The sequence below is a fragment of the Ammospiza caudacuta genome, chromosome 22 (assembly GCF_027887145.1).
Source record: "Ammospiza caudacuta isolate bAmmCau1 chromosome 22, bAmmCau1.pri, whole genome shotgun sequence".
NCBI lineage: Eukaryota > Metazoa > Chordata > Aves > Passeriformes > Passerellidae > Ammospiza > Ammospiza caudacuta.
Genome location: NC_080614.1, coordinates 6,839,023 through 6,861,740, shown reverse-complemented (window position 1 = coordinate 6,861,740; position 22,718 = coordinate 6,839,023). Strand labels below are relative to the sequence as shown.

Here is a 22,718-nt window from a genome sequence, read left to right as displayed (position 1 = left end):
ACCACGCTCGCCCACAGCGGTGCCCCCTCACCAATATCACCACAAGCACCCCGACACACACACTGCCTGCATCTCTGCCAGCACCCACATTCCCCGTCACCTGTGGGTGCCACATCACCGGTGGCGGTGCTGGGGCCAGCAGTGCCCCGGTGCCCGCTGACACGGCCCCGTGAAGAAGGGCCAGGGCTGGCGGATGGAGAACACACCACTTTATTGGGGAGGGGAAGGAGCGCCCGGCAGGGGCAGCCTTGAGAACTATCCCATGGGTTCGGGTGGGCTCGGTGCCCGCTCGTCCCGCGAGGGGCTGGGCAGCCGACGATGTGCTGGGGCATGGGGTCCTCCCCGGCCCTGGGGGCAGGAGGACATAAATAGGGGGAACAGGCAGGTGGGAAGGGGACATAAAACTGACATAAAATGTCTACACGGCATAAGTAACAATACTTAGGGGTGTGGCTGGGTGCCCAGTGAGGTGCGGAGGTGTCGGGCCCTCCCTGTGCCAGGGTGCTGGCGCTGGGGTCAGGGTCCCACGGGCAGACTCTGGCGCAGTGCCTCAGCACAGCCGGCCAGCTCCATGCGCTCCAGGGCGGCAAAGACTTGGTCCAGCGTGGCACTGGTCTGCTGGCACCAGCGCTTCAGCATCTCGTACTGCTGGTCACGGATGTGCACCACCTCCAGCTCTACCAGCTCAATCTCTGCCTCCCGCAGCTCCAGCATCCTCATGAACTCCTTCCAGCGCCGCACTGGCACCACGTCGATGACGGCGTAGAGCTGGCTGCCCTGCAGCAAGGCACCGCGGGGCTCTGGGGATGAGGAGGGCTTTCCTTCCTCACTGGGTGGCTCACGCAGCAACGCCTCCTGTTGGAAGCTCTTCTTTGCTGCGCCAGTGCCTCGCCCTGTCTCTTGTGGGGAGTATGGGTGGGTCCAGCACGGGTTGTGCCACCTCCAGGCGTTGAACTGGTACCATGGTGTGGCTGCAGCCCCGGGCATTGAGGTGGTGGCCTGTGCCATGGGGTGGGGACCACCCCCATGCCAGAGCCTCTTCCTCTTGTGGTAGATGGCCAGGGCACCCAGGAAGAGAGGCCCGGTGAGTCCCAGTAGGATGTACTCCAGACCTGAGCCTGAAAGGAGGAGCAGGAGCATTCCCATCAGCTGGCCAGCACGGTGACTGCACACCACCAACCCTGGCCCCATGGTCCCCATACCTTTGTTGTTGTTGCTGCCGCACACTTGCTGGCACTCATTGCCACACGTGTCCACGGCGCGCCTGCAAGGAGATGGGACCCATGGGTGCCATGCTGTGCCATGCTGTGCCATGCTATGCCATACCACAGCCCCACATGCATCCCTGGCTGGAGGGTCAATGCTTACATGTGACATGGCCGGCATTCATCACCCTCTTTGTAGAAGTCAGGCTTGCAGCTGCTGTCACAAAGTGCGTCCTGCAACTCTGAGCCTGGGGAAAGGGTGGGAATGAGGCAGGGTGGCACAGCCAGAGGTGGCACAGCTGGCAGGCTGTGCCGTGGGGCAGCTGGCAGCACTCACAGGGTCGCTGGATGAGGCGTCCAGTGCAGGTCTGGCACTTCTTGCAAGAGAACTCGGTGCACAGCGTGTCAACGCAATCACGGAATCGGCCGGGCTCACAGCCACAGGCGATGTTGCTGGTGGCCGAGCAGTTGCTCAGCACACTCTGGAAAGCTGCAGAGAGCAGGCAGTGAGCAGTATGGCACAGCACTGCATGGCACAGCACGGGGTGTTGTGGTGCCAGCTCACCGTGTTGGTCACACTCGTAGCAGGCCTCGCACTCGCTGAGGGTGTTGGGCCGGGTGCGGAAGGTGCCGGCAGGACAGGGATCACACACGCAGGCCTCTCTCAGGAATGTCCCTGCAGGGACAGTGGGGTGACAGGGAGCACGGCCACCTGAGCAAGGCACCTGCTGTGCCAGGGTGTGCTGTGCCATGCCGCAGGGACCGGGCAGCGCTCACCTGCGGGACACTGAGGGCAGCACTGACGAGCAGTCTCCACCCAGTTCATGCCGTCAGGGCACTGCCGTCTGTCCATGTGTCTCCTCAGGCGGAGGAGTGGCTGCACCAGGACCCGCTGCCCTCGCAGCACGGCGTGGTCCGGCCACCCTGGGGGCTGCGATTCGCTGGCTGCCAGCCACAGCGCTGCCAAGGTCACCTGCAAGCAGGGAGAGAGCAGGGCTGCAGGCAGACGGGTTGCTCCAGGAGCCTGTGGGGACAGCCCTCACACACCAGCTCATGCTGGGCTATCAGAGCCAGAGCCATACCTGGAACTGTGTGGACAGCGGTGCCTGCACAAGGCTGAGCGGCTGAAGCCGCGGCCCTCCGCCCCAGAGCCGCGTGGGTGCGCTGCCCTAGGGCTGGGAATGCCCCGCGGCAGCCCCTGTGCTCTGCTTTCTCCGCAGTACACGAGCAAGCAATTTCCTGCCGGGGGCCACTGTGCCACAGCCTGTGCCCAGGGGGGTGCCAAGGTGCCCCCGTGTGCTCTGCAAATGGTGCTTCCATGCTGGCACTGTGGGGAGCGTCACCGAGATGCTCGGCTGGACCCTGCCATGTCCCCAGGGATGGGGACCAGTGAGTCAGGCACACGGTGGTGCCAGAGATCGCCGGCTCAGGGAGCTGTCGGTAGCCGGGCGCGTAGGGGTTAACGCTGCCAGCTTTGACTTTCCTGGGGTTTATCTCCCTCACAGAGGAGGTGATTTCCTCCCCGAAAGGAAGCCGTGCCTGGCTCACGCTCTCCCCGATGCTATCGCGCCCCGTTACGCGCGTCCCAAAGTAGGTCACGGCTCCCCCGCGGGGTGCCAGGTGCCGTGCGCAGGGCAGCCCTGCTCCCCTGGAAGCCCCGGTGGGTGCAGCGAGCGGTGCCCACGCTGACACCCCTTCCACAGGCCGGGCCGGGGGCTGAGAGGGCCGCGGCACTGCCAGCGTGGGCAGGGAGCCAGGGGATTCCTCGCTGGGGGCTGGATTTCCCAGCCGTGATGGCCCCGATTACGGCAGTTGAATCATTTTCTACTAAACCCTCCGCCACCGGCAGACTGGAAACCGCGCTGGGCCGCCCCGCTGGCGGAGCGCTGCCGGCAGATCCGGGCGCTGCCTCAGCCCCGGCTGGCAGCGGCACATCTGAGTCACCGCTGAGGCACGACCGTCCCCAGCGGGGCCCTGCCCGCGCACCCCGCCCGCCGACGGGCACTGCCCGTGCCCAGCGCGGCCAGCAGGTGCCCGGTGGGCACGGGACTGGCACCGCGCTGGGGACAGCCCTCCGCTGGTGCCGTGCCAGAGCCTCTCCCCCGTAACGCAGCTGTCGGTGCCGGGGTTGGCACCCGAGCCCCGAGGGCAGCTGCCCGCGGTCTGTGGGCACAGCCGCTCCCCAGGCACTGCCCTGCTGTAGCCCCAGGACTGACCCCACCCTTCCCGCGGCCGCATCCGCTCTGTGGCCGCGATTTCACGGCCGGTGGCCCCGCGGTCAGGCCACACCGCCAATGTTTTGGTGCGGCACAGCCCAGCCCCGGCTGTTAGCCAGAGGGGGAAGCGGTTTTGGCACGCTTGGCACTGGGGTTAATCCATCTTCCTCCCTCCCTCCTCCAGACCCGCTACGGCCACAGCCGTGGGACACCCCACAATTGGTGCCAGCGCTCCATGGGACCCCCCAGGCCACCGCACTCACCCAAGCCACCCCAGGGCAGCAACACTTCATCCTTGTGGCCGATGCGGCTGGGTCATGCCGGGGCGCTGCGGGGAGCGGCGCAGGTGCAGGGGGGTGTCGGGGCAGCTCCGTGCCCGGGCAGGGTGCCCCGGCACCCCACGGCTGCCGTCAGCAGCACGCGACGCGCGGCGAGTGAGCGCCAGCCCTCCCCAGACAGGCTTTTACACCCAACCGCAGAGGGAGGAAATGCTTTTTTGGAAATGAGTCCAGGGGGTACGAAACCACATGACGGGAGCGCTGGGCGCGGGAGGGACCTGCAGTGCCTCGCTGCAGACCCGGTCGCCGCCCTCCCTCCGTTGGCGGGGGTGGCAGGGGTGGCAGGGGACGTGGGGAGCAGTGCAGAGCCCACCCCAGGGCTCCATCCCCACCCCGAGCTCCAGAACGGGAGGCTGGAACTGGTCCCATCCCCTTTTTGTCTGTTCCCACGATGCACCCACCCAGGTGATGCCCAGCCTTGGGTGCTGCTGAAGCCAAAGGAAAGGAGAGGCAGACATGAGCGTGCACCAGCTGGTTTTATTGCTCAGCTGGGACGTGGAGTGCAGCTTAGCATGGGGGGGCAGCCGGGGCTGCGGCCGCCGTGCGTGTCCCACCGTGTCTCCCACACTCCAGTCCCAGGTGCTGCCATCCACTGCCAGCCCACGGGGCAAACCTGCCCCAGCCCCGCGCCATCCTCTCCTGCCCCCAGCCCGAGCCTCCTCCCTGCACTGCCCACTGCACCGTGCCACCGGCACCACGTCCCTCTCAGCACCTTCCCCGCTCACCACTGCCGACGTCGTCACCCCTTCCTCGCCTGCAAGAGCTGACCCTCAGTCTCCCACAGCCCCCCACAGCCCCAGGGCCCCCTGCCCGACAACTCTCGTGTCTGTGGACAGGGGGTTCAGCACAAGCCACGTGCCATGTCCAGCCCCGCACCACCGTGCCCAGGACACGTCCTCGCCAAGGGGACTGCTCTGCATCCCCATCCATGTCCCCACCAGCGCGGCCTCCCAGTGCCTGCTCTGCCCGGCCCCGGCTTTACGCTACGGTTAGAAGCAGGAGAAGCTCCTTGGTACATCCGTGCATCTGTCCTTTTCCATGCCAGCGGCTCTCAGACCTCCCTGCAAGACACAGAGTGGGGACAGATGCCTTCAGCACTGGGACTCGGTCCCCTGGAAGGGCTGGGGCACCCCAGGAGCAGGCAGCCTGTGCTTACGAGGCCGTCAGCGTGGAGTTGAGCAGCAGCGTGGTCCGGATCCGGTACAGCTGCGCCAGAGTCAGCTTGCGGTGCTGCGCCGCCTGCGGGTCCGACAGGGTCCGGCGGGCAGGGGGCTGGGGGTCCCGCCTGAGCTCCCCCGGGAGGGATGCTGGGCTCTCGGCCGGCCCCTCTGGCTCTGAGAGCTCCGACGTGGAGCTGCCGCTGCTGCCGGGGGCAGCCTGAGGTGCGGGCTCTTGGCCAGTCCGGGGGGAGCCAGCACAGAGGTCAGAGAGGCTGCGGCTTTGGCTTAGGGGGCCTGGGGAAGTGGGGGACAGGAGCTGGGGCAAGCTGGCCTCCGACTTGGACTTGAGCACCCTGGCCGGGCACGGCAGGAGCTGCACGGGCGTCCGGCGGCGCAGGCGGGGCGAGGCCGGCCGTGGGGCGGGAGGGGCCGGGCAGGGCTCCTGCCCCTCCTCGGCCGCCCCCTCGGGCTGCTGGCCAAAGTCCCGCAGCGAGGCAGGGGAGAGCGTGCCATAGGCGCTGTCGATGGAGGACGAGCGGCAGCCGCTGCCTGGGGAGGCCACGCCGTGGGGCAGGGGAACAGGCAGGGCCCCTGCAGGCAGCTCCTGCGTGGGGGTATCGGTGGAGGTGGGGGTCTCCACAGAGGTGCCAGTGCCGATGGAGGTGCTGGTGCCAACAGAGGAGGCATCCGAGGTGGAGCTGAAGGGTCCTGCGTCCCAGTCTGGGGAGGAGAGCTCGTCGCCACCCTCTGCAGCCACCATGGCGAGCGTCTCGGTGGAGCCGTCGGAGGGGCTGTGGAGGCAAGAAGGTGAGGAGGGGCCTGTGCCAGGCTGGGGGTGTGCAGGTCCCTCCCTCCTGCTCCCTACCACTGCTGCGAGTCCGGGCTGGCGCTGCTGTGGTGTAGGATGGTTGGTGAACTGGCAGCTGAAGTGCCACTCTCGCCGTCATCCTCCTCATCCTCCTCGTCCTCCTCCTCCTGCTCCTCCATGCGCCGGCGCTGCCGCAGCCTCTGCAGCAGGTTCTGGGATGGGGGGGTCATAGTGAGGAATGGGGGGTGCACAGGGAACCCACGGGTCCCCCACCCACCCGTGTGCCCTCACCTGGGCATTGCGCACTGCCTCGACCCAGCTGCGGCACAGCTGCCCGCTGCTCTGGAAGGTGTAGGCGGCCACAGCGCTGCCCAGCTCGTTCAGGTAGATGAGGAGGAAGGAACCTGTGGGCAGGGGCTGTCAGCAGTGCCCAGGGACCTCCCTGTAGCCCCCCTTACCCCAGTGCTCTCACCTGGGTCTCTGAGCTCCCGGCAAACAACTCTGTCCACCAGCAAGGGCTGCCGGATCACCTTGGTGCGCTCAGCCTTCTTGAAGGGCTTGGTGATGAGGAACAGGTCGGTGAAGAGGAAGCAGTAGACATCCATCTGTGGGTGAGAGTGGAGCCATGGGCACCAGTCGGTGCAGTGAGTGAGGGTGGGTGGGCAGGGGCTGGAGCTGAGCCCTCCCTGTCCCCTGCAGTCCTCACCTTGCTGTCTTTACCTTCCCGCATCCTCAGGCTGCCCTCGAGGAGGAGCTGCCGGGTGTCTTCTGGGGAGGTGCCGGGGATGGGGGCCGTCAGGTCCAGCCTCAGGAACTCCTTAAGCAGCTGCCAGAAACCCCCAGGGTCAGCATGGGGTGCATGGGGTAACATAACATGGTGCAGCATGGGGTGGCTTGGCACGAAGTGACATAGGGTGGAACAGCAGAGTGGCAGAGGGTGGCATTGAGTGCCATGGCATGAGATGGCAGCTCCACCATGTCCAGCCTACCTTGTCCACCTCGTCTGTGCTGCCCTCCACCACCTCGTAGGCATCAATCCTGCTGAGGATGGCATCCAGGCGCTGCCGCTCCTGCCGCTGGCGCATCCGCGAGTTGACATCGTTGATGAAGCGCTCCACGGAGCTGATCTGTGCCAGGAGGGGTGGTGGGTTTGAGGGGCCAGGGGCCACCAACCCTGCTGCCCCCCACCCCTGATCCCTTACCATAGTGGTGATGGCATCACGGGCACGTGGATCATCCGTCTTCTTCAGGATGGACTTGAGGAGCAGCGGGTACTTGGTGAGGCGCTGGTGAGGTTTCACCAGCATGTCGCTCAGCTTCAGGCGGCTGCACTGCTCCTGCTTCTCAGCCCACTGTGGCACCCAGGCATTAGCACCAGCACCACCCCAGCCCTGCCCCAGCCCAGCCTCCCCTTACCGTCACATAGGTGCGGAAGAGCTCGCTGTCCCGCAGCAGGGTCCGCATGTACTCCATGCAGCCCTCCTCCTCCATGCAATACCGCACGTAGGGCTTGAAGAGGGACCCGAACTGGGGGACACGAGGTGGTCACCACGCAGCACACGGCATGGCATGGCTGCCCGCTGCGGCATGGCATCCCCACTCACCATCTTGAAGCCATCGAGGAAGTCAATGGGGTCGAGCAGTGCCCCAGTCCGCCGCGCCTTGGCCAGCACTGGGGCCATGACGCTGCGCCACAGCTTGCAGTGCAGCCGGATGATCTCCCCAATGTTGCTGAAGAGCCGCTCGGCATCCACCTGTGGGGGCGAGGTGGGCAGTGCTGGGGAATGGCACCTCCACCCTGCAGCATGGCGAGGCTGAGGATCCATCCATGAACACCCTGTCCAATGCAGCCCCCTCCACGCACCTCAGAGAGCAGGCCTGACTCCTGCAGGTTCACCAGGCAGGACAGAAAGAGCTGTGGGGAGGGAATGGAGAGGCAGTGAGCTGCAGCCACAGCCCCCAGACCCAGCACAGTGCAGCAGCTGCCAAGACTCACATCAGTGATGACTTTGAGGTTCCGGATGTAGGTGGCCTCTGTGTGCAGCAGCTCCCAGATGGCTTCCTGCTGGTGGCACTGCCGGCGCGACAGGACCTGCCAGGCTGAGCGTCAGCGCCATGCCAGGGCCTGGGCACAGCCCCTGAGGCTTCCCAGGCACTGTCCCTACCTCTGTGCCCTGGATGATCTGCTGCCAGCTGTCCTCCAGCGCCAGCCCAGCCTCGTCCCCATCCTCCTCCCAGGAGTCGCGGTCGAAGCGGAGCTGGGGCGGCAGCTTGGGCAGCCCGAAGGTGCTGTAGGCGTGCAGCCTGTTCACCAGCTGCTCCAGCTTCTCTGTCTCCTGGACAAAAGCAGGGCACAGAACTGGTTGGAGGCCAGCGGGCATGTCCCATGGACCACCTCACCCTGCCTGTGAAATGAGGGTCTTGAGCCCCGGGGGGACCCATCCCATGTCCCCAGCAGAGCCACAGGCAGTTCCCACACCCCTCCCCTGCCTGCATCCCACCTACCCGCCCGAAGGAGCCCGCGCTGGTCCCGGAGCCAAAGAAGCCGCTGAAGCGACTGGCAGCGCGGTTCTTCCAGGTGTCAGTGCCATTGGTGGGCAGAGAGCTGCTGCTGTGCAGGGCTGGCTCGGGGCTGGGGATGCTGCTGTCCCCCAGGAACTCTGTTATGTTCTTCCTCCGCCGTCCCGGAGCCTGCAATGAGGACAGGCAGCGTCCCCAGGGTCAGTGCCAGCGCTGCGGGCAGGATGGGGACAGCGGCCTGGCTGACCTCGAGCACCGTGGGACAGATGGACACCCCGGGCAGTGGGGTCCCCCGGCCAAGCTCCCCTGCCCGCACTGACCTGCCTACCTGCATCCCGGGGGTGCAGGGCCCCGGGGATGGAGGGCCCCGGGTGCTGCCTGGCCAAGCCCGGCCGGCCATGGACAAGCGGCCCCGGCAGCGGGGAGGGGCTCAGGGCATCCCGAGGGTCGCAGCACCCGCCCGGGCCGTCCGTCCAGCCGCACTCCCGGCTCGGACCGCAGAGCCGAGGCCGGGCAGGCTGTGGCCGAGCTCCTCCGAAACAAAAGGAGGTGGGGCCAGCGCCGAAAACCTAATTTCCCTCCTCGGCAGATAAGCTACCAGAGCTGAACAATTCACCGGCGGAGATCAAAGCCCCCCGGCTGGTCGCAAGAGCTGGGTCACGGCCAAGCTGCTCCCGCCGCCCCGGGCAGCGCTGCAGCGGCTGCTCCCTGCGTGTCCCGGGATGCGGCCGGGGCACAAAACGCAGCAGGATCGGGGCTCCCTGCCTGCCACCCAGCCCTGGGAAGCGGCATGCTGCTGCCACTGCCCCGCCACGTCCGCAGAGCCAGGCGGAAAGAGCTGCCGCGGGCACCCTTTGCCATTACTCACTGCGCTGTCGCTTCTCCAGACGCCCCGGCTGTCCCCAGCCCCATCGCCTCGGGGCCACTTGGGACCCGCCTGCCCCCAGGAAGGAGATAGGGACCAAGACCTCCATAGAGGTGCCTGGTTGCCCTCTTGTCCCCTGGCCCTGCTGGAGCCTTGCCGGTCCTGCAGCCAGGCGTCGTAGTGCTGGACACGGGTGGCCACTAGCCCTGGCCAGGCAGCCAGGTTGCCGCCCTCAGGGCCTGCTGGCACAGCACCAAGCACCGTGTCCCCCTGGCGGGACCCTGCAGAGCTTCTCCCTTCAGGCCGGGCGCCCTGCTCCCATGGGAGCGGCGCCCAGCCCGGTCCCACGCCTTATCTGGGGCCAGGGTCCATGGGGCAGGACAGAGCTGCTGTGCTCAGCAGATGCCAGCAGCTGAGAGGAGGGAGGGCTGGTGGCTAGGGCGAGTCCCAGGGCCGGGGTGAGTCCCAGAGCTGGGGTGGCACCGAGTGGCAGCAAACACTGGGGCCTCCAGGGTTCCTGTTTGCCTTTGCCTTGGTGCCAGCCTACACCTGGCACAGCCAAAGGGCTGGTGCTGCTGCTTGAGCTGCTAGACCGCCATGGTGGAGCCAGCACAGCACAGCACAGCCAGGAGAAAAAGTGGATCTTGGGGACTCCAGGGGGATCTTCAACCCACACTATACATGACCTCTCTTCACCAGAAAGAATGGCTATGGAGGGATCACACATTCTGTCATGCCATCCCAAATTCCTCCCTTCCCAGAGCTAGCACTGGCACTCACCAGGCTCTCAGTGCCCTCCCGGCGTCCTGGCAGCGGCTCCAGCACCGGCCCAAGGAATGCAGCGCTGCTGGCAGGGTGCAGGATGGGCAGGCTGGCCGACCGGGCATCTCGCACTGCCTGCTCCACCTTCAGCTCATCCCCGGGCTTGGCTGTGGGAGCATCACCTTGTCAGTGTCCCCTGGGAGCTCTGGAGCAGCCAGGCCTCCCTCGGGGCCCCCTCAGCACCTTTCACCCTCAGGTAGTGTCCCCCGAAGCGAAAGGCCTCGAACTGCAGCGACAGCGGCGTGTGCGACTGGTCCAGGTAGATGTCCACCTTGCCCAGCTCAATGGCCTTCCTCTCAAAGACTGGCAGCAGCACTTCCCTGCAGGACATGAGCCCCACATTTGTCTCTGCATCTGTCCCCACATTGTCCCTTGTCCTGTCCCCAGCAGACTCACCCTAGCGACTTCTTCTTCACAGCTGGCACGATCTCTGCCTCGATGTCGATGCTGAGGTCAAACTTCAAGGTGAAGCACTCCTTGCTGGGGTCCTGGGGACAGGGGGCAGCTGCTTGCCCGGGGGTCCCTCCCTCCCTCCCACCAGGGCCATCCTGCTGCCCTGCTGAGTGCCCCAGGGACAGGAGCCGGTGCCTTACGTCCGTGTGTCTGCGCCAAGCCTTCTTCTTGGGCAGCTTCAGCGCTGAGCTCCTGCGCTCCCTGCGGGCACAGGGAGGGCAGGGTGACGGGGGTGCCACGGGTTGGGGCTGCCCACGGGCTGTGCAGGGCTGGGGGCTCACCCTCTGCTCTCTGCTGGACCCTCCTCCTCCTCCTCCACATCAGAGGCAGGGCTGGTGCGCGGGGGGCACGAACGCGTGGACATGTTGCGGGCCAGGATGGAGCCTGCAAAGGGGCATCGAGCTGGGCTGTGACAGCTCCCCCAGCCCCGTGTTGGCTCTTGCTGCACCCCACTCCCATCCCTGAGCTGCACCAGCCCCAAGGGCACTCCATCACTCCCATCCCATCCCAGAGCTGCACCAGCCCCAAGTGCACTCCATCACTCCCATCCCATCCCACAGCCGCGGGGGCAGCGGTGGCACAGCTGGCTCGGGCTCACCTTGCGGGGACAGGTCGAAGCGGATGTGGCCATCGAAGTGCATGGCGCCATGGAGGCGGCCATCGCAGAGCTCACACAGGCTGAGGGGGCCGCTGGGGCTCAGCTGCCGGCACTCGGCGTGGTGGCATTCCTGCGGGGACATGCGTCCGTCAGGCAGGGCCTGCCCGCTGTGGTGTGTTCACAGGAGGGATGGGCAGCACCACGAGCAGCAGGGCACCCTCTGCCACCACATTGTTCACAGGGAATGCTGAATGCAGAGCGGGCACGGGGAAAGCAGCATGACCAGGACATGGCCGTGTGGCAGTGGGTGCTGTAAGTGGGTGATGACAATGACACGGGGGGTTCTGCCCCACAGAGCCCCGCCCTGCTCCACCGCAATGAGCAGAGACCCTGGGACACCTGCACATGCTGAGGCCTGGCCAAGGAGCTGCGGGACAGACAGCCACCTGCACCGTGGCACCAGCACCTCAGCAGAGACCCGGGAGGCCGCCCTGGCACCCCCAGCCCCTTTGTGCTGACGAGAGCCGTGTCCCCGCGGCAGGACGGAGGAAGCGAGCGTCTGCAGGCAAACAATGCTCCAAGCCGGCGGGTTTCCTCCGATTGTGTGCGGCCACGGCCGCGGCCCCAGCCCCTCCAGGCATTCACAGCGGGTTATTTTTAAACCCCCGGCCAGGCCCCCAGCACAGTGCACTGCCTGTGTTCTCTGGCCAGTGCCCTCCTCACCGGGGCTCCTTCTGGCCCCGCTCCTGGGGATGGTGGTGCCGCCGCCCACTGCACCGCTGACACATCCCCATCCCCGCGTGGGACCCCTAGCGCCACCCTGCCCGCGGAGGGTGCGAGGGTGCGGGGAGGAGGCGGCCCTGCCCGGGCTTGCCTGCAGAACTCCGCGCTGCTGCTGCGGGGAGGAAGCGCCTGTGCAGCTCCAGCCGCCCCCGCTTCCTGCCCTCCTTCCTCCCGGCGCTGCTGAGGTCAGCGCTGACGCGCTCCCACCACCCGCGCTCTCTCCGAGGGGCCGCTGCTCCCCCTGCAGCACCCCCTGCCATCCACCGGTGCCCTATCGCGGGCCTCGACACGGCCTCAGCACACCCTGTACCCTCAGCCCTCCTCCGCTGCCACCGTGCGCCCCACAGCGTGGCCATCGTGACACCTGTCACAAGCACATTGTATGAAAAATCCTTTCCTTAGGATTTTTCCTCCTGAGAAGCTGAGAGGCCTCAAGAACAAAATGTAAACGATGGTTATCTGCTGTGTGGAATGCAACAAGTAGATCTGTGATTAGTCTCATGTAGCTGTTTCTAATTAATGGCCAATCACAGTCAACTAGCTCGGACTCTCTGTCCTAGACACAAGCCTTTGTTATTCCTTCCTTCTTTTTCTACTCTTAGCTAGCCTTCTGATGAAATCCTTTCTTCTATTCTCTTTGTATAGTTTTAACATAATATATATAATAAAATAATAAATCAAGCTTTCTGAAACATGGAGTCAGATCCTCATCTCTTCCCTCATCCTAAGACCCCTGTGAACACGGTCACAGACACCTGCAAGTGGGAGTATGGCCGCAGGCTGCAGGCAGTGCCCACAGCTGGCACCCATTCACTGAGATCCCCTGGGACGCCTGGCAGCCGCCCCAGAGAGATGGACAGGGTGCTCCTCATCCCCCCTGTGCCAACAGCTCATCCCTGGACTCAGCCCCACAGGAGGGGCCAGGCGGGATGGCCAAACCCCCCTGCCCACCCCGGGATCAGCTCCTGATCCCAGCCCCACGGAACTCCCAGCACACGTCCCTCAGCAGGCGCCTCACAAAGCGAGGGGGATCACGATCCCGCACCGTGGCACGGCAGGATGAGCCCCCAGCCCGACCAGCTCCCCCTGCCCACCCCCCCCTACCTGCCAGGCCCCATCAGGGCTCGGGTGACAGCGGCGGGGTGGCCTCAGTCGCTCCCGGCAGTGCCAGCTGCAGCCCAGTGCCACGTGTGCCCCAGCAGCAGCGGCCCTGCCAGCCCGCCGTGCAAACAGAGCACCGGCACACCCCCGGTGCCGTGCTGCCTGCTGCCTGCGGCCCCGCGCTGCAGCCCCGGAGACGCGCCGCGAGCCAGGGTGGGTCCGGCCCTGCTCCGTACGGCCGGAGGGAGAGAAAGGACCCTAAATCTGCCCTGGTTTCACGTTAGCGAGCGGAGAACAGACGGGCTGGAGAGGATTAGCCCAAATCACGGCAGCTCGGGGAAACGCGTAAACCGCCGCTGTGCCGTTAAATGCCAGCAGGACCCGGACACCAGCGGGGAATGCACGGCAGGCCAAGGCTGCCGACCAGGGCAGGGGCCCTTCAGGGAGCGACGGGTTGGGCAGAGCCGTCCGCTGCCCCTTCTCACCCCCAAGACCCCTGGCAGCAGCTGCCCCCACCCCGCAGGACCCACCTTGGCCGCCCTCCTCTCTCCAGCGCAGTCGGGATTCTGGCAGTGCAGCGCTGTCTCCTCTTCTGGGCACGGCTCGGCTGTGGAGAGAGCAGGGTCAGTGCCTGGGTGCCGTGCTGAGCCCCCTCCGGGTCCGTGCTGAGGCCCCCACACCGGGAATCCCGGGTTTCAGAGCTCGGCAAAGCGCTCGGGCTCAGCCCGCCCCACAGCTCATCCAGGGGAATGAAGCCCCAAGAGCCAGCGATGCCACGGGGACAGAATCCGGCACCTCCTGCTCAGCACCCCAGGGTACAGGATGAGGACACGGACCTACCCCAGCTCCCCTTGGGCTGGCACAGCGTGGGGCTGCAGCAGCAGCACTAAATCTGCCGCTGTCAGCCCCCAACGAGGCTTAGGAGCCACTTTAAGCTTTGACAGTTAAATCGGCCTTAGGGACAAATCCTATTTTGAAGGCTTTTGTTATGTGTCGAACCTAATCGTTTAAAAATAACAGACTCGGGGCTGTTCGCAGCGGCAAACGAGCAGTACAGACACCCTCTGGCTGGACAGCCCCGCTGCAGGCAGGGATGCACCGTCGGGAAGCTGCTGCCGGGGATGCGGAGAGGCCAGGTGGCACGGCTCTGCCACAATGGCACGGCTCTGCCAGGTGGCACGGCTATTACACCAGCCCAGCGGCACAGGGACTTTCCCGCCGCACCGCTTCCATCTCCCGCATCCTTCCTGCCAACAAAAACAGCATCCACGCCGAGCCGAGCGAAACCGCGGCCAAGGCCGGGGTTCAGTCTGCGGGATAAAACAGTCTGCTTTTTGAGGCAGCACTGAAAAAAAAATGCTGCTTCTGCCTGGAGAGGGGGAAGCAACTCGGGATGGTGCTGGTTGCACAAGCTCCCATCTGGGAGGCGATCCCGAGGCTGCTGTGGCACCATGGACACTGCTGGATGCAGGAGTAGCCGGGCAGGGCTCAGCTCGTTGCCCTCCGGGAGTAGGGCCGGGAGCCGGGTTAGAAGCCGGGCTGGGAGCCGGGCTAGGAACCGGGCTGGGAGCCGGGTTAGGAGCCGGGCCGGGAGCCGGGGCCGGGCGCTGCCCCCACGGCAGGAGCACAATGAGGCCTCTGTCCCCGCGGCCGCCCCGCAGCGCCCGCCGAGCTGGGCCGGCCCCCGCCCCCCGCCGCTGCCGTTTCACTTGACCTATCGGGAATAATAACGGAAACAAATAAGAAATTCTTTCATGCACCCAAGGGAAAGTTTCCCAAACTCACCAAAAACTAGAGGCTGGCCGAAGCGGCCGGCGGTGCCGGGGATCAGCCCCGCAGCACGGGCAGAGCCGCGTGGCCGCTCCCAAAATCCGACCCTGCCCGCGGGTCACTCATGCACCAGGGCTGGGACACGCGGGCTGGGAGCTCCTGCAGGGAGCCCCGCTTTGGGGCAGGGGCAGGAGCGTGTCCGGGTCCTCACCAGACCCTTTGAGGGCTGCAGGAGAGATCCTGTCCCCATCAGCTCCTCTCCTACCCGCCCGGTCACCTCCTCCTTCTCCTGCTGCCGGCTATGCTATCACAGCCGGCGCTCCCGGTGACGGCAAACGAGTTTTGAAACCGGATCGTCCTTGCTGCAGAGAGCACGGCAGCGGCAGCCGGCTGCTTCAAACGTCCGGGGGGGAGCGGCGCCGGTGGCACGGGCAGTTTGCTGAGCGCTCCCCAGCTGCACCTGCAGCATTCCCACGGCATCCCGGCCGCACCAGCAGCTTCTCCCAACCCCTTACCCGGGCCGGAGGCTTTGGGGGCCACGCTCAGCCACAGCCTGCTGGTTGCCCAAAGCCCCCCCCAGCCACCTACCCCCGAGCTCCTCGCTGACATCCAGGCTGGAGCTCCAGGAGAAGCGCTCCACTGCCCCGTACTCCAGCCCCGCCAGGCCGGGCGGCAAAGCCTCCAGCTCGTAGGCACCCCGCTTCCTCCAGTACAGAAACATCCTGGGCTTGCGGCCGGGGGCCCCCCGCAGCCGTGCCCGCCCCGACGGGGCCACCGGTGGGACTAACGGAGGGAGACCGGCTCTGGCTTTAAGAGTGGGTCCCGGTCTCTGGACAAGCGGTGCATTGACGCCGCCGGCGGGAGCCACGGGGCGGCCGAGGGTGCTGCTGGAGGCTGCCCAGCGCCCGCGCGGGGGGCGCACAAAGGGCCTTTCTTCAGCCTCCTACAGACATTGCACAAATTTCACTTTCCACCGTCTATGGAAGACATTCGGCCACGGAGACAAGACGTGCTTGTGATGGAAAGAATCAGCATTAAGAAGGGGGCTGTTTGGCGGCTCTGCCGTCCGGCCGGCTTTTGAGGGGGCAGGAATGCGCCGCCCCGAGCTCCGGTTGTATCCCTGCAGCCGTGGGCACACGGGGGCCCCCAGCCTGCAGAGGGAAAACTGATATTCAGGGGGATTTTCCTCCTCCTAATTCAAGAAAGCACCAGATAGGGCTTAAACCCCACAAAGATAACAAAAGATGGCACCTTCATGCTGCCCCATGCAAAACTGCAAGGCCAAGACCATCCCAGCCTCCAAATTCATCACAGCATCTCCTCCCAGAGGCACCAGGTGCTTCTCAGAGTTTTGTTGCTTCTAGGCACCCTTTGCCAGAAATTCCATCATAAATCGCTGCTACAAAGGTAACAGATGCCAAAGTATTGCAAAATTAATCCTGCTTGATTTAGTGCATCCTTAATATTTTAAGTGCTGTCACAGATTTCCCATTGATCACAGAACAGTGTTCCTGTAGGTGGAATGCTTCACCAGGGTTTATGCTCCAAAACCTCACCCTCCCTGTTCTCCCTCCCTCCCCTCAGGGAGCATGAAAATCAGTGAGGTTCCCCTTTCCTGCGGATGCAACACCCACCTCTGTGCCCCAGCAGGCACTGGCACCTTGTACCACCTCCCCCCCTGAAATGCCCCAAACCAAGCTTGCAGCTCAGCACACAGGTTACTCACTTATCCCCTGGCTCCAAGGGATGGAGCCACCCTGGGATGCATTGCCCTCAGTCAGGTGAGGTGGATACTGGCTGCAGGTGACATCAAGGCGGATGCTTGGCCACAGTGCTTTTAGTGTTGGGCATTTCTCCCACACCCTTTGCCTACCTCACTTTTCCTGAAGCTTTTTCCACCCACTTCCTCGTGACTTGAATTCCCATCTCACCCAGCCGGGGATGTTCCCCCTGCTGCACCACGGCCCCTTTATTTATTTTAGCCACTGTTGAGGCCACAGTGCTGGCCAACTTCTCCCTTTGCTGCCAGACCCAGCCATATGGGGATAATTAGGCTTGGATTAAGTTTAACTCTTTACAAGGCTGCAACACTGCACAGGCCCTTGCAGCTCTTCTCCAGCTCTGTCTCCTCCTCACCTCTCATCCCAGTTTGTTTGTTTGTTTACAGCTGCTCACTCCTGGAGTTCTAGGAAATCACTTCCCAAACCAGATAAAAGCAGTTTTGCAGATTACTCACACCCACAGCAGCCACCAGCCAAAAAGCTCTGGCCCCAAGTGCACCACACTCCCCCTTTCCTTGCTTCCCTCCTTCCTCCACAGACCTGGCCCAGGGGATGTGAACAGGCTCTGGGCTCAGGGGGCTGCAGACTCCAGGGCTGGGCTGTTCCCCAGGCTGGGCTGAGGCAGAGCCATGCCTCATTTTGCAGAAGCTGCTGTTAGAAGCCAGGTTACTTTTGCAGTCACAGATCTGGGGAGAGCCCAGCATGCTGGTATTACCCATAAAGAATAGTTTTTTCCAAAAATGTCCTCAACTTGACTTGAGGCACTCACTCAGCCCTGTGTGACTCCCACCACCTCCAGCTTCCCTTGGCAGCAAACTGCTAATTGACAAAGTGCTGGGAAGAAAAATAAATAAAGATCCTCCCATGTTCCAGCAGGACACCCAGAGCCATGGGTCACCCACAGTGCCAGAACCCCAGCATGGGCCCTTCCCCAAACCCAGGGGACAGTGAAGTTCTGCTCAGGGCACTGTGGATCACTGGCAGCTGCTCCTGGCTGTGTCAGCCTCAGCCAAGGAAAAGATCCAAACCAGGCCAGTGTTTACCATAGATATTTATTACAAAACACCAAAAATACAAACTGAACATACAAAACATTATCAAAACTGGCCCCGCTGTAGCACGTACCTGCCCAGGGCCTCTGCAGCACCCAGGGCTCCTGCAACCACCTGAGGTCCCACATGAACAAACCCTGGCTGAGCACCCTGAGGATTCAAGGGTAATCACACTCAAATCTTCTCTTCAAATGCTGCTTCTTCTTCCTTAGTTTCCCTGAGCCCATGATACTGTAGTTATAATCAGATGTGACGTAGGGGATCTCTCCCTCAATTCCTTGCTGCAAAATGGAAAAAATAAACCAGAAATAACTTTAAGAACTTGCAGAGGGCACATCCCTCCCCAGGCTGACAGGGCCGAGTGGGAAGGACTCAGCAATCACCAAACCCCACTCTGGCATCTGAAACATGAGCACAACATTTTGTTCTCCCAAGGTTTCTGTGCTTAAGGACAATTTCACAGAGAGATAACCATCTGCTGATGCCCAGGCATCTCCCAGCACGCATCAGCCTCAGGAATAAGAAAATGGAAAACCTGCCAGCCAGCTGCAGCTCAGCCAACTCCCACCCCTCCTGTGAGCTCCTACCTACCTGGCCCACAAGCACACAGTTAGGGATGGCAATGTTCCCTAGGAGCAGACAATTCACTAGTCTCAGATTCACTGGAGGCACTGGTGTCAGGATGTGGTAAAGCTTCTTTTCCATATCGACTCCTCGGACAATTCCTAAAAAAAAAACCAAAAACCCACATGCAAAGCTCAGTCACTAGGTATCCCTGCTCACTATCACATCCCTGAGCACTGAAGTCCACACTGGAACATTAAGTCACAAGGAAACTGAGACAACTATTGGAATTCTGCAAAAGCTACATGGAACGTGCTTCCGAGAACGTGAACTGGAAAGTGAGTCACTGTGGAGTTCTGAGAGAAGCTCTGAGTGGCACCGTTCAAGGACATTCCCCACAGCTCTTCCCACCTGTTAACCGAAGTCCAAGGACTGCAATACAGTCTCTGACAGCAGAGAATACACCCCACTCATCCCATTTCTCAGCTGCTTTTAAAAGAGTAGTTAACTCCATCACTATGCAAGCTGTCTCCCTAAACACAGCAGGTGAGAGCAGAGCTCCAGGTGTGCTCACCAAAGCCCAGGCAGTCACAGATTGGTGTCTGTGTCAGCAGCACTGGCCCCTCGCTCTGGCACTGCACCTCCTCGGGAATGCAGCAGAGCCCGACCCAGCTGGCGTTCACCGCGTACATGATGTTGCTGGGAGCAACATCTGTGTGAATAACCCTGAGTGCAACAGCGTTGAAAGGCACCTGAGGGGGAAAGAGAAGAGAGAAAAGTGCTCATCAGCTCCACATGGATTGAGTTGGAGTTCAGAGATAAGATGCTGCACGCTCCCACACCACACCTACACACTGGCACTATGGCAGGGGCACATGCAGGACACAGAGCACACACGTGCCATGCCAGCAGCTTGACAGAAGCCTGGCTTTCAGGCACCCTGAATACAGAGCGTTTGTCCCTCTCCCGAGAAACATATGCAGTAGGAACAGAATTGCCCATCACTTCAAGCTGGGCTCTGTGCACATTCCCCATAGCAAAAAGCTCCTTTACCTGATATGGCACCAGGCTGTGCAGAGGGAGCACTGCCCCAATGTCCGGGCTCTGCAGGTGCCCCAGGTATCCCAGGATGGACATGTCACGCAGGATGCTGCTGTGCACTCGCCTGCAAGAACAGCCCCGTGTCAAGGACAATGTGTGGTTCTTCTGTTCACACCTCACAGAGCACTCAACATCCTACTTACACTTCACCTGCCACCCCTGCCCGAGGGAACTCTGGGTGGACATAGAGCAGCTTGTGCTGTGGAGCTGACACGTCCTCCCCTTCAGGGCACTTCCAGCTCTCCATGCTGCTCACTCCCAGCTGCTTGCACTTGGACTGCTGCTTGCCCTTGGTGTGCAGCCCGGCGCTGAAGTGGATGTGCTCAGACGTCAGCGGGGGCATGACCTTCCAGTCACACATGTCCATCTGAACAATGTGGCTGGGTGACAACAGCCGGATGAGATCAATGAGGAGCAGCAGCCCTTCACCTTCAGGAGCACAGCAAACACACAACTGCTGCTACTACTGCAACAGGTGGCACAGCAGCGTTAGCTCAGGGTGGACATGCTGTGAATTGCTGTTCCACGTGGTGCTGTGCCACCGTTACCTCCCTCCCACACCTCTCCAGAGCAGATTGACCCCGTTTACCTTTCACCCAGCCCATGGTGTTGATGATTAGAGGCACTTCCTTCTTGTAGTAGCTGAATACGTATTTCACAACATCAAGGTACCTCTCTGTGTCCTGCTCACAGCTGGTCTGCCCATAATACACCATCTTACTGGGCATCTGCTGGTGAGTGAAGGGGGGACCTGGCAAAGAGAGCACCAAACATCCAGTGCCTTCCCCAGGACAAACCAAAACATTCCCGTCCTTGAGCACCCACATGCCTCCTCTCCTGAAATAATCCACACTCCTCCCACATGCCAGTTGTCCTTGCACAGCCGGCAAGTAGGGGAAACTGGTTTGTCACTTGCAGGCTGGGAAGTTTTGTTTGTTTCGGGTTAATACTGGGTGTGGCTTTTTGTTTGAAATCACTGCTTACACACTTGCAAATCTTTAAAGAACAGTGTATGACAAACTGGTTAAACAGTAAACCAGCCTGACAACATCCTTTTAGACAGTAATACAAATCTGCATGACTACAAACTCCAGCAGTTTCTTCGATTCTGTTTTTTACACTCATCACAGCAGCCCCAATCTGTGCAGATCCACTTTGGATTTCTCAAGTTTTATCTACAGACACAGATTTTCCCAAGGAGACCTTTCAAATCTGAAAGGCAGAACATCCCCTTTGATACACCTTAGCATGTACTATCACCTCTACAACATCATGTTTCTTTAAAGCAGAAGAACAGCTCCACCTTACCCAGGGAGCTTAAATGTCCCTACAAGAAATCTTGAACAGCCCTTGGTTTACTCTCCCCAGGAAACTCCGACAGCTGTGGCAGCAGCTTCCTCTGAAGCAGAGCCTCTGCCCAGAACACCCTGTTCATTTCAGAAATGGAACAGGTTTCTGTAACCACAGAAGGAGCAGAACACATACCCAGAACTGGCTCCGTGACACTGCTCAGGGACACGCACCCGGGCGGAGTGAATTCTGTCTGGCCAATGTCACACTCCATGTACTCCACCACAGGAAGGCTGCAGGGAGAGAGACTGGGTGCTAGCATCCCCCAAAAGAACTACATGGCCTGAACACATCGGAAGACCAATCAGATTTTGCTCCAGGTTGCAAAGCTAAAATTAATTAATAAAATCTCTCCTTCCCTCAACCACATTCATGGTGCATTTCTAAGCATTGTAACTCTCCTACTGAACCCAAACTGCTTGGTGCCCAATGTGCTCACACACTCCAATTTAACAGTATTTCAACAGAAATGTTCAGGAGGCAACTTTTCTGAAATCACTCAAGATAAGAATACCTGTTTTTCTGAATTACTGTTTGTGTTTAAAAACTATGCACCTTTGAGTTCTGATGGCTCTTCTGAGAGACCTGTCAAACATTTGTTTTTATTTTTTTCCTTCTCCTAAACCTCATGTAGCACTTAAAGGCTTGCAGAATATGGAAAGACTCACCGGTTCAGTAACAGGTTAATTAGGTATCTGTTGAATGTTGATTTCCCAGTGTTTTTTGGGCCACACACCAGCACCACAGGGACACCTTCATCTTCCTCTAGAAAGAAAAGCAGAGTGTGAACTGGACTGATGCTGGTGTCACTGACCCACCCTAGGCAATGCCTAAGCTCTAGATGCACGTTCTTCATAAAGAAAAATGTGACCCTCAATCAGCATGATTGATTCAATCCCTCCTCCGTGCTCTTCACAGATAGAAGTGGTCGGTTGAATACTCCTCCCTAACTTCATCATTTTGGCACACGTATTTCGGTCACGGCACTCTCTCAACTTTAACTCATGAAAAGCCTCATGAATCTTCTTCTTTTCCAGCTACCAAAGCCGCAATATGGCCAAATGCCTGCACTCACCACAGCAGGCCTGGATCAGCTCCTCCAGCGCCAGGCACATGCTCTCCGACACCTGCAGCCCGCAGTCGGGGCTGCACTTCACGATGCCCACGGACGCCAGAACCGCGTGCTCTGGAGTGAAGGTTGACTCCTCCTTTTTCTAGGCGAGAGGGTGAGCGCTCAGCACGGGCTGTGTGAGGCCAGGGCCTAGCGCCGACAGGGGCGGCCGCCGCTGGCTCTGCATGGGCGGTGCGGAGACGGCACAGGGCGCAGCACGCACCGACCGCGCCGCCTCACCTGGGGCTCGAAAAACCGCGACAGCGGCGGGTGGCTCAGCAGGAACCGCGTCACCGGCGTGTCCAGATGCTCCAGCAGCACCACGGCGCAGTCGGGAGAGAACCGAGCCATCACCTTCACCCGCGCCGCTGAAAGAGCCGAGTGCCGCCATCATCACCCTCAGCCCCGCGCCCGCCCGCGAAATGGCACCCACCCGCTGCGCAGCGCCCCGCGCACAAAATGGCCGCTCCCCGCACCGCCCGTGAAATGGCGCCCGCCCGCGCCCCGCGCCCGCTCCCGTCCCGCACTCACGGCGGCGGACGCGGTGCGAGCGCATGGCGGCGCGGGCGGCGGCGCGCAGCTGGCGGAGGGCGGCGGCGGGCGGGCGGGCGCCGGGCAGCGCCTCCAGGCTGAGCGCGCAGTGCGTGGCCGGCGAGAAGACCGGCAGTCCCGGGTGGTGAGAGGCCACGGCGAAGCCCAGCAGGCGAACGGCCCCATAGAGGCAGCGCAGGCGGCACTTGCCGGTGAAGGTCAGCGCCTGCAGGACAGAGCGGGCGGTCAGGCGGTGCGGGGCGCGGCGCGCTCAGCACGCGGTGGGCGCTGCTCACCTGCCGCGGCTCCAGCAGCAGCACGGCCGTGCCCTCCGCCGCCTCCACGGCCACCAGCCCCGGCTCGGCCGGCGGCACCATCCCGATGCGAGTGAAGGAGGCGGCGAATTCCCGCCAGGCCGCCTCCGCCCGGCTCGCGCGGGCCAGGGCACGGACCGAAGCCCGGCGGGGGCGGCTGCGCCGCGCGGGCATGACCGCCGAGCCTCCTCCGCCTCCCGGGGCCGCCCCTCGGCCGGCCCCGCCTCGCCCGGTGTGAGGCCCCGCCCGCCGCCGCCGCCGCCCCCTTAAGAGCC

The 22,718-nt window shown here is 62.4% G+C and overlaps 3 protein-coding genes across 3 annotated transcripts; all 3 read right to left on the bottom strand.

The window, feature by feature from the left end:
* Positions 1–276: 276 nt before the first annotated feature.
* Positions 277–3,714, bottom strand: TNFRSF25 (TNF receptor superfamily member 25). The gene is given in 7 exon segments (XM_058818894.1): positions 277–1,118; positions 1,203–1,264; positions 1,369–1,453; positions 1,543–1,695; positions 1,771–1,920; positions 1,923–2,178; positions 3,685–3,714. Coding segments are annotated over 7 exon segments (1,338 nt in total). The 3' UTR covers positions 277–516.
* Positions 3,715–4,911: 1,197 nt separating this feature from the next.
* PLEKHG5 (pleckstrin homology and RhoGEF domain containing G5) lies at positions 4,912–15,360 on the bottom strand. The gene is made up of 22 exons (XM_058818570.1): positions 15,228–15,360; positions 13,400–13,476; positions 10,986–11,115; positions 10,669–10,771; positions 10,528–10,588; positions 10,331–10,422; positions 10,118–10,254; positions 9,893–10,041; positions 9,116–9,184; positions 8,233–8,418; positions 7,893–8,063; positions 7,724–7,819; positions 7,592–7,642; positions 7,332–7,481; positions 7,144–7,254; positions 6,930–7,079; positions 6,717–6,854; positions 6,434–6,553; positions 6,200–6,332; positions 6,019–6,131; positions 5,785–5,939; positions 4,912–5,710 (listed from the first exon to the last, which is right to left on the bottom strand). The coding sequence occupies exons 1-22, from the start codon at positions 15,358–15,360 to the stop codon at positions 4,912–4,914; spliced, it is 3,324 nt and encodes a 1,107-aa protein (XP_058674553.1).
* A 2,121-nt stretch (positions 15,361–17,481) lies between these two features.
* Positions 17,482–22,653, bottom strand: NOL9 (nucleolar protein 9). The gene is made up of 12 exons (XM_058818571.1): positions 22,426–22,653; positions 22,130–22,355; positions 21,839–21,966; positions 21,563–21,701; positions 21,156–21,252; positions 20,623–20,720; positions 19,727–19,888; positions 19,281–19,566; positions 19,090–19,201; positions 18,611–18,788; positions 18,064–18,197; positions 17,482–17,753 (listed from the first exon to the last, which is right to left on the bottom strand). Exons 1-12 carry the CDS (start codon positions 22,615–22,617, stop codon positions 17,631–17,633), a joined length of 1,875 nt encoding a protein of 624 aa, XP_058674554.1. The 5' UTR covers positions 22,618–22,653; the 3' UTR covers positions 17,482–17,630.
* Positions 22,654–22,718: the final 65 nt, after the last annotated feature.

What these genes read in the sequence shown, in the direction of transcription:
- PLEKHG5 (XM_058818570.1), bottom strand. Translation starts at nt 15,360, where the DNA reads ATGTTTCTGTACTGGAGGAAGCGGGGTGCCTACGAGCTGGAGGCTTTG. An exon ending in TCCTCGATGGCTTCAAGATG is followed by an intron (nt 7,255 to 7,331) that starts GTGAGTGGGGAT and finishes CGTGTCCCCCAG; the next exon opens with TTCGGGTCCCTCTTCAAGCC. An exon ending in CCGGGAGCTCAGAGACCCAG is followed by an intron (nt 6,132 to 6,199) that starts GTGAGAGCACTG and finishes CCCTGCCCACAG; the next exon opens with GTTCCTTCCTCCTCATCTAC.
- NOL9 (XM_058818571.1), bottom strand. Translation starts at nt 22,617, where the DNA reads ATGCCCGCGCGGCGCAGCCGCCCCCGCCGGGCTTCGGTCCGTGCCCTG. An exon ending in GCAGGGGTGGCAGGTGAAGT is followed by an intron (nt 19,202 to 19,280) that starts GTAAGTAGGATG and finishes CTGTTCTTGCAG; the next exon opens with GCGAGTGCACAGCAGCATCC. An exon ending in ACAGCCTGGTGCCATATCAG is followed by an intron (nt 18,789 to 19,089) that starts GTAAAGGAGCTT and finishes TTTCCCCCTCAG; the next exon opens with GTGCCTTTCAACGCTGTTGC.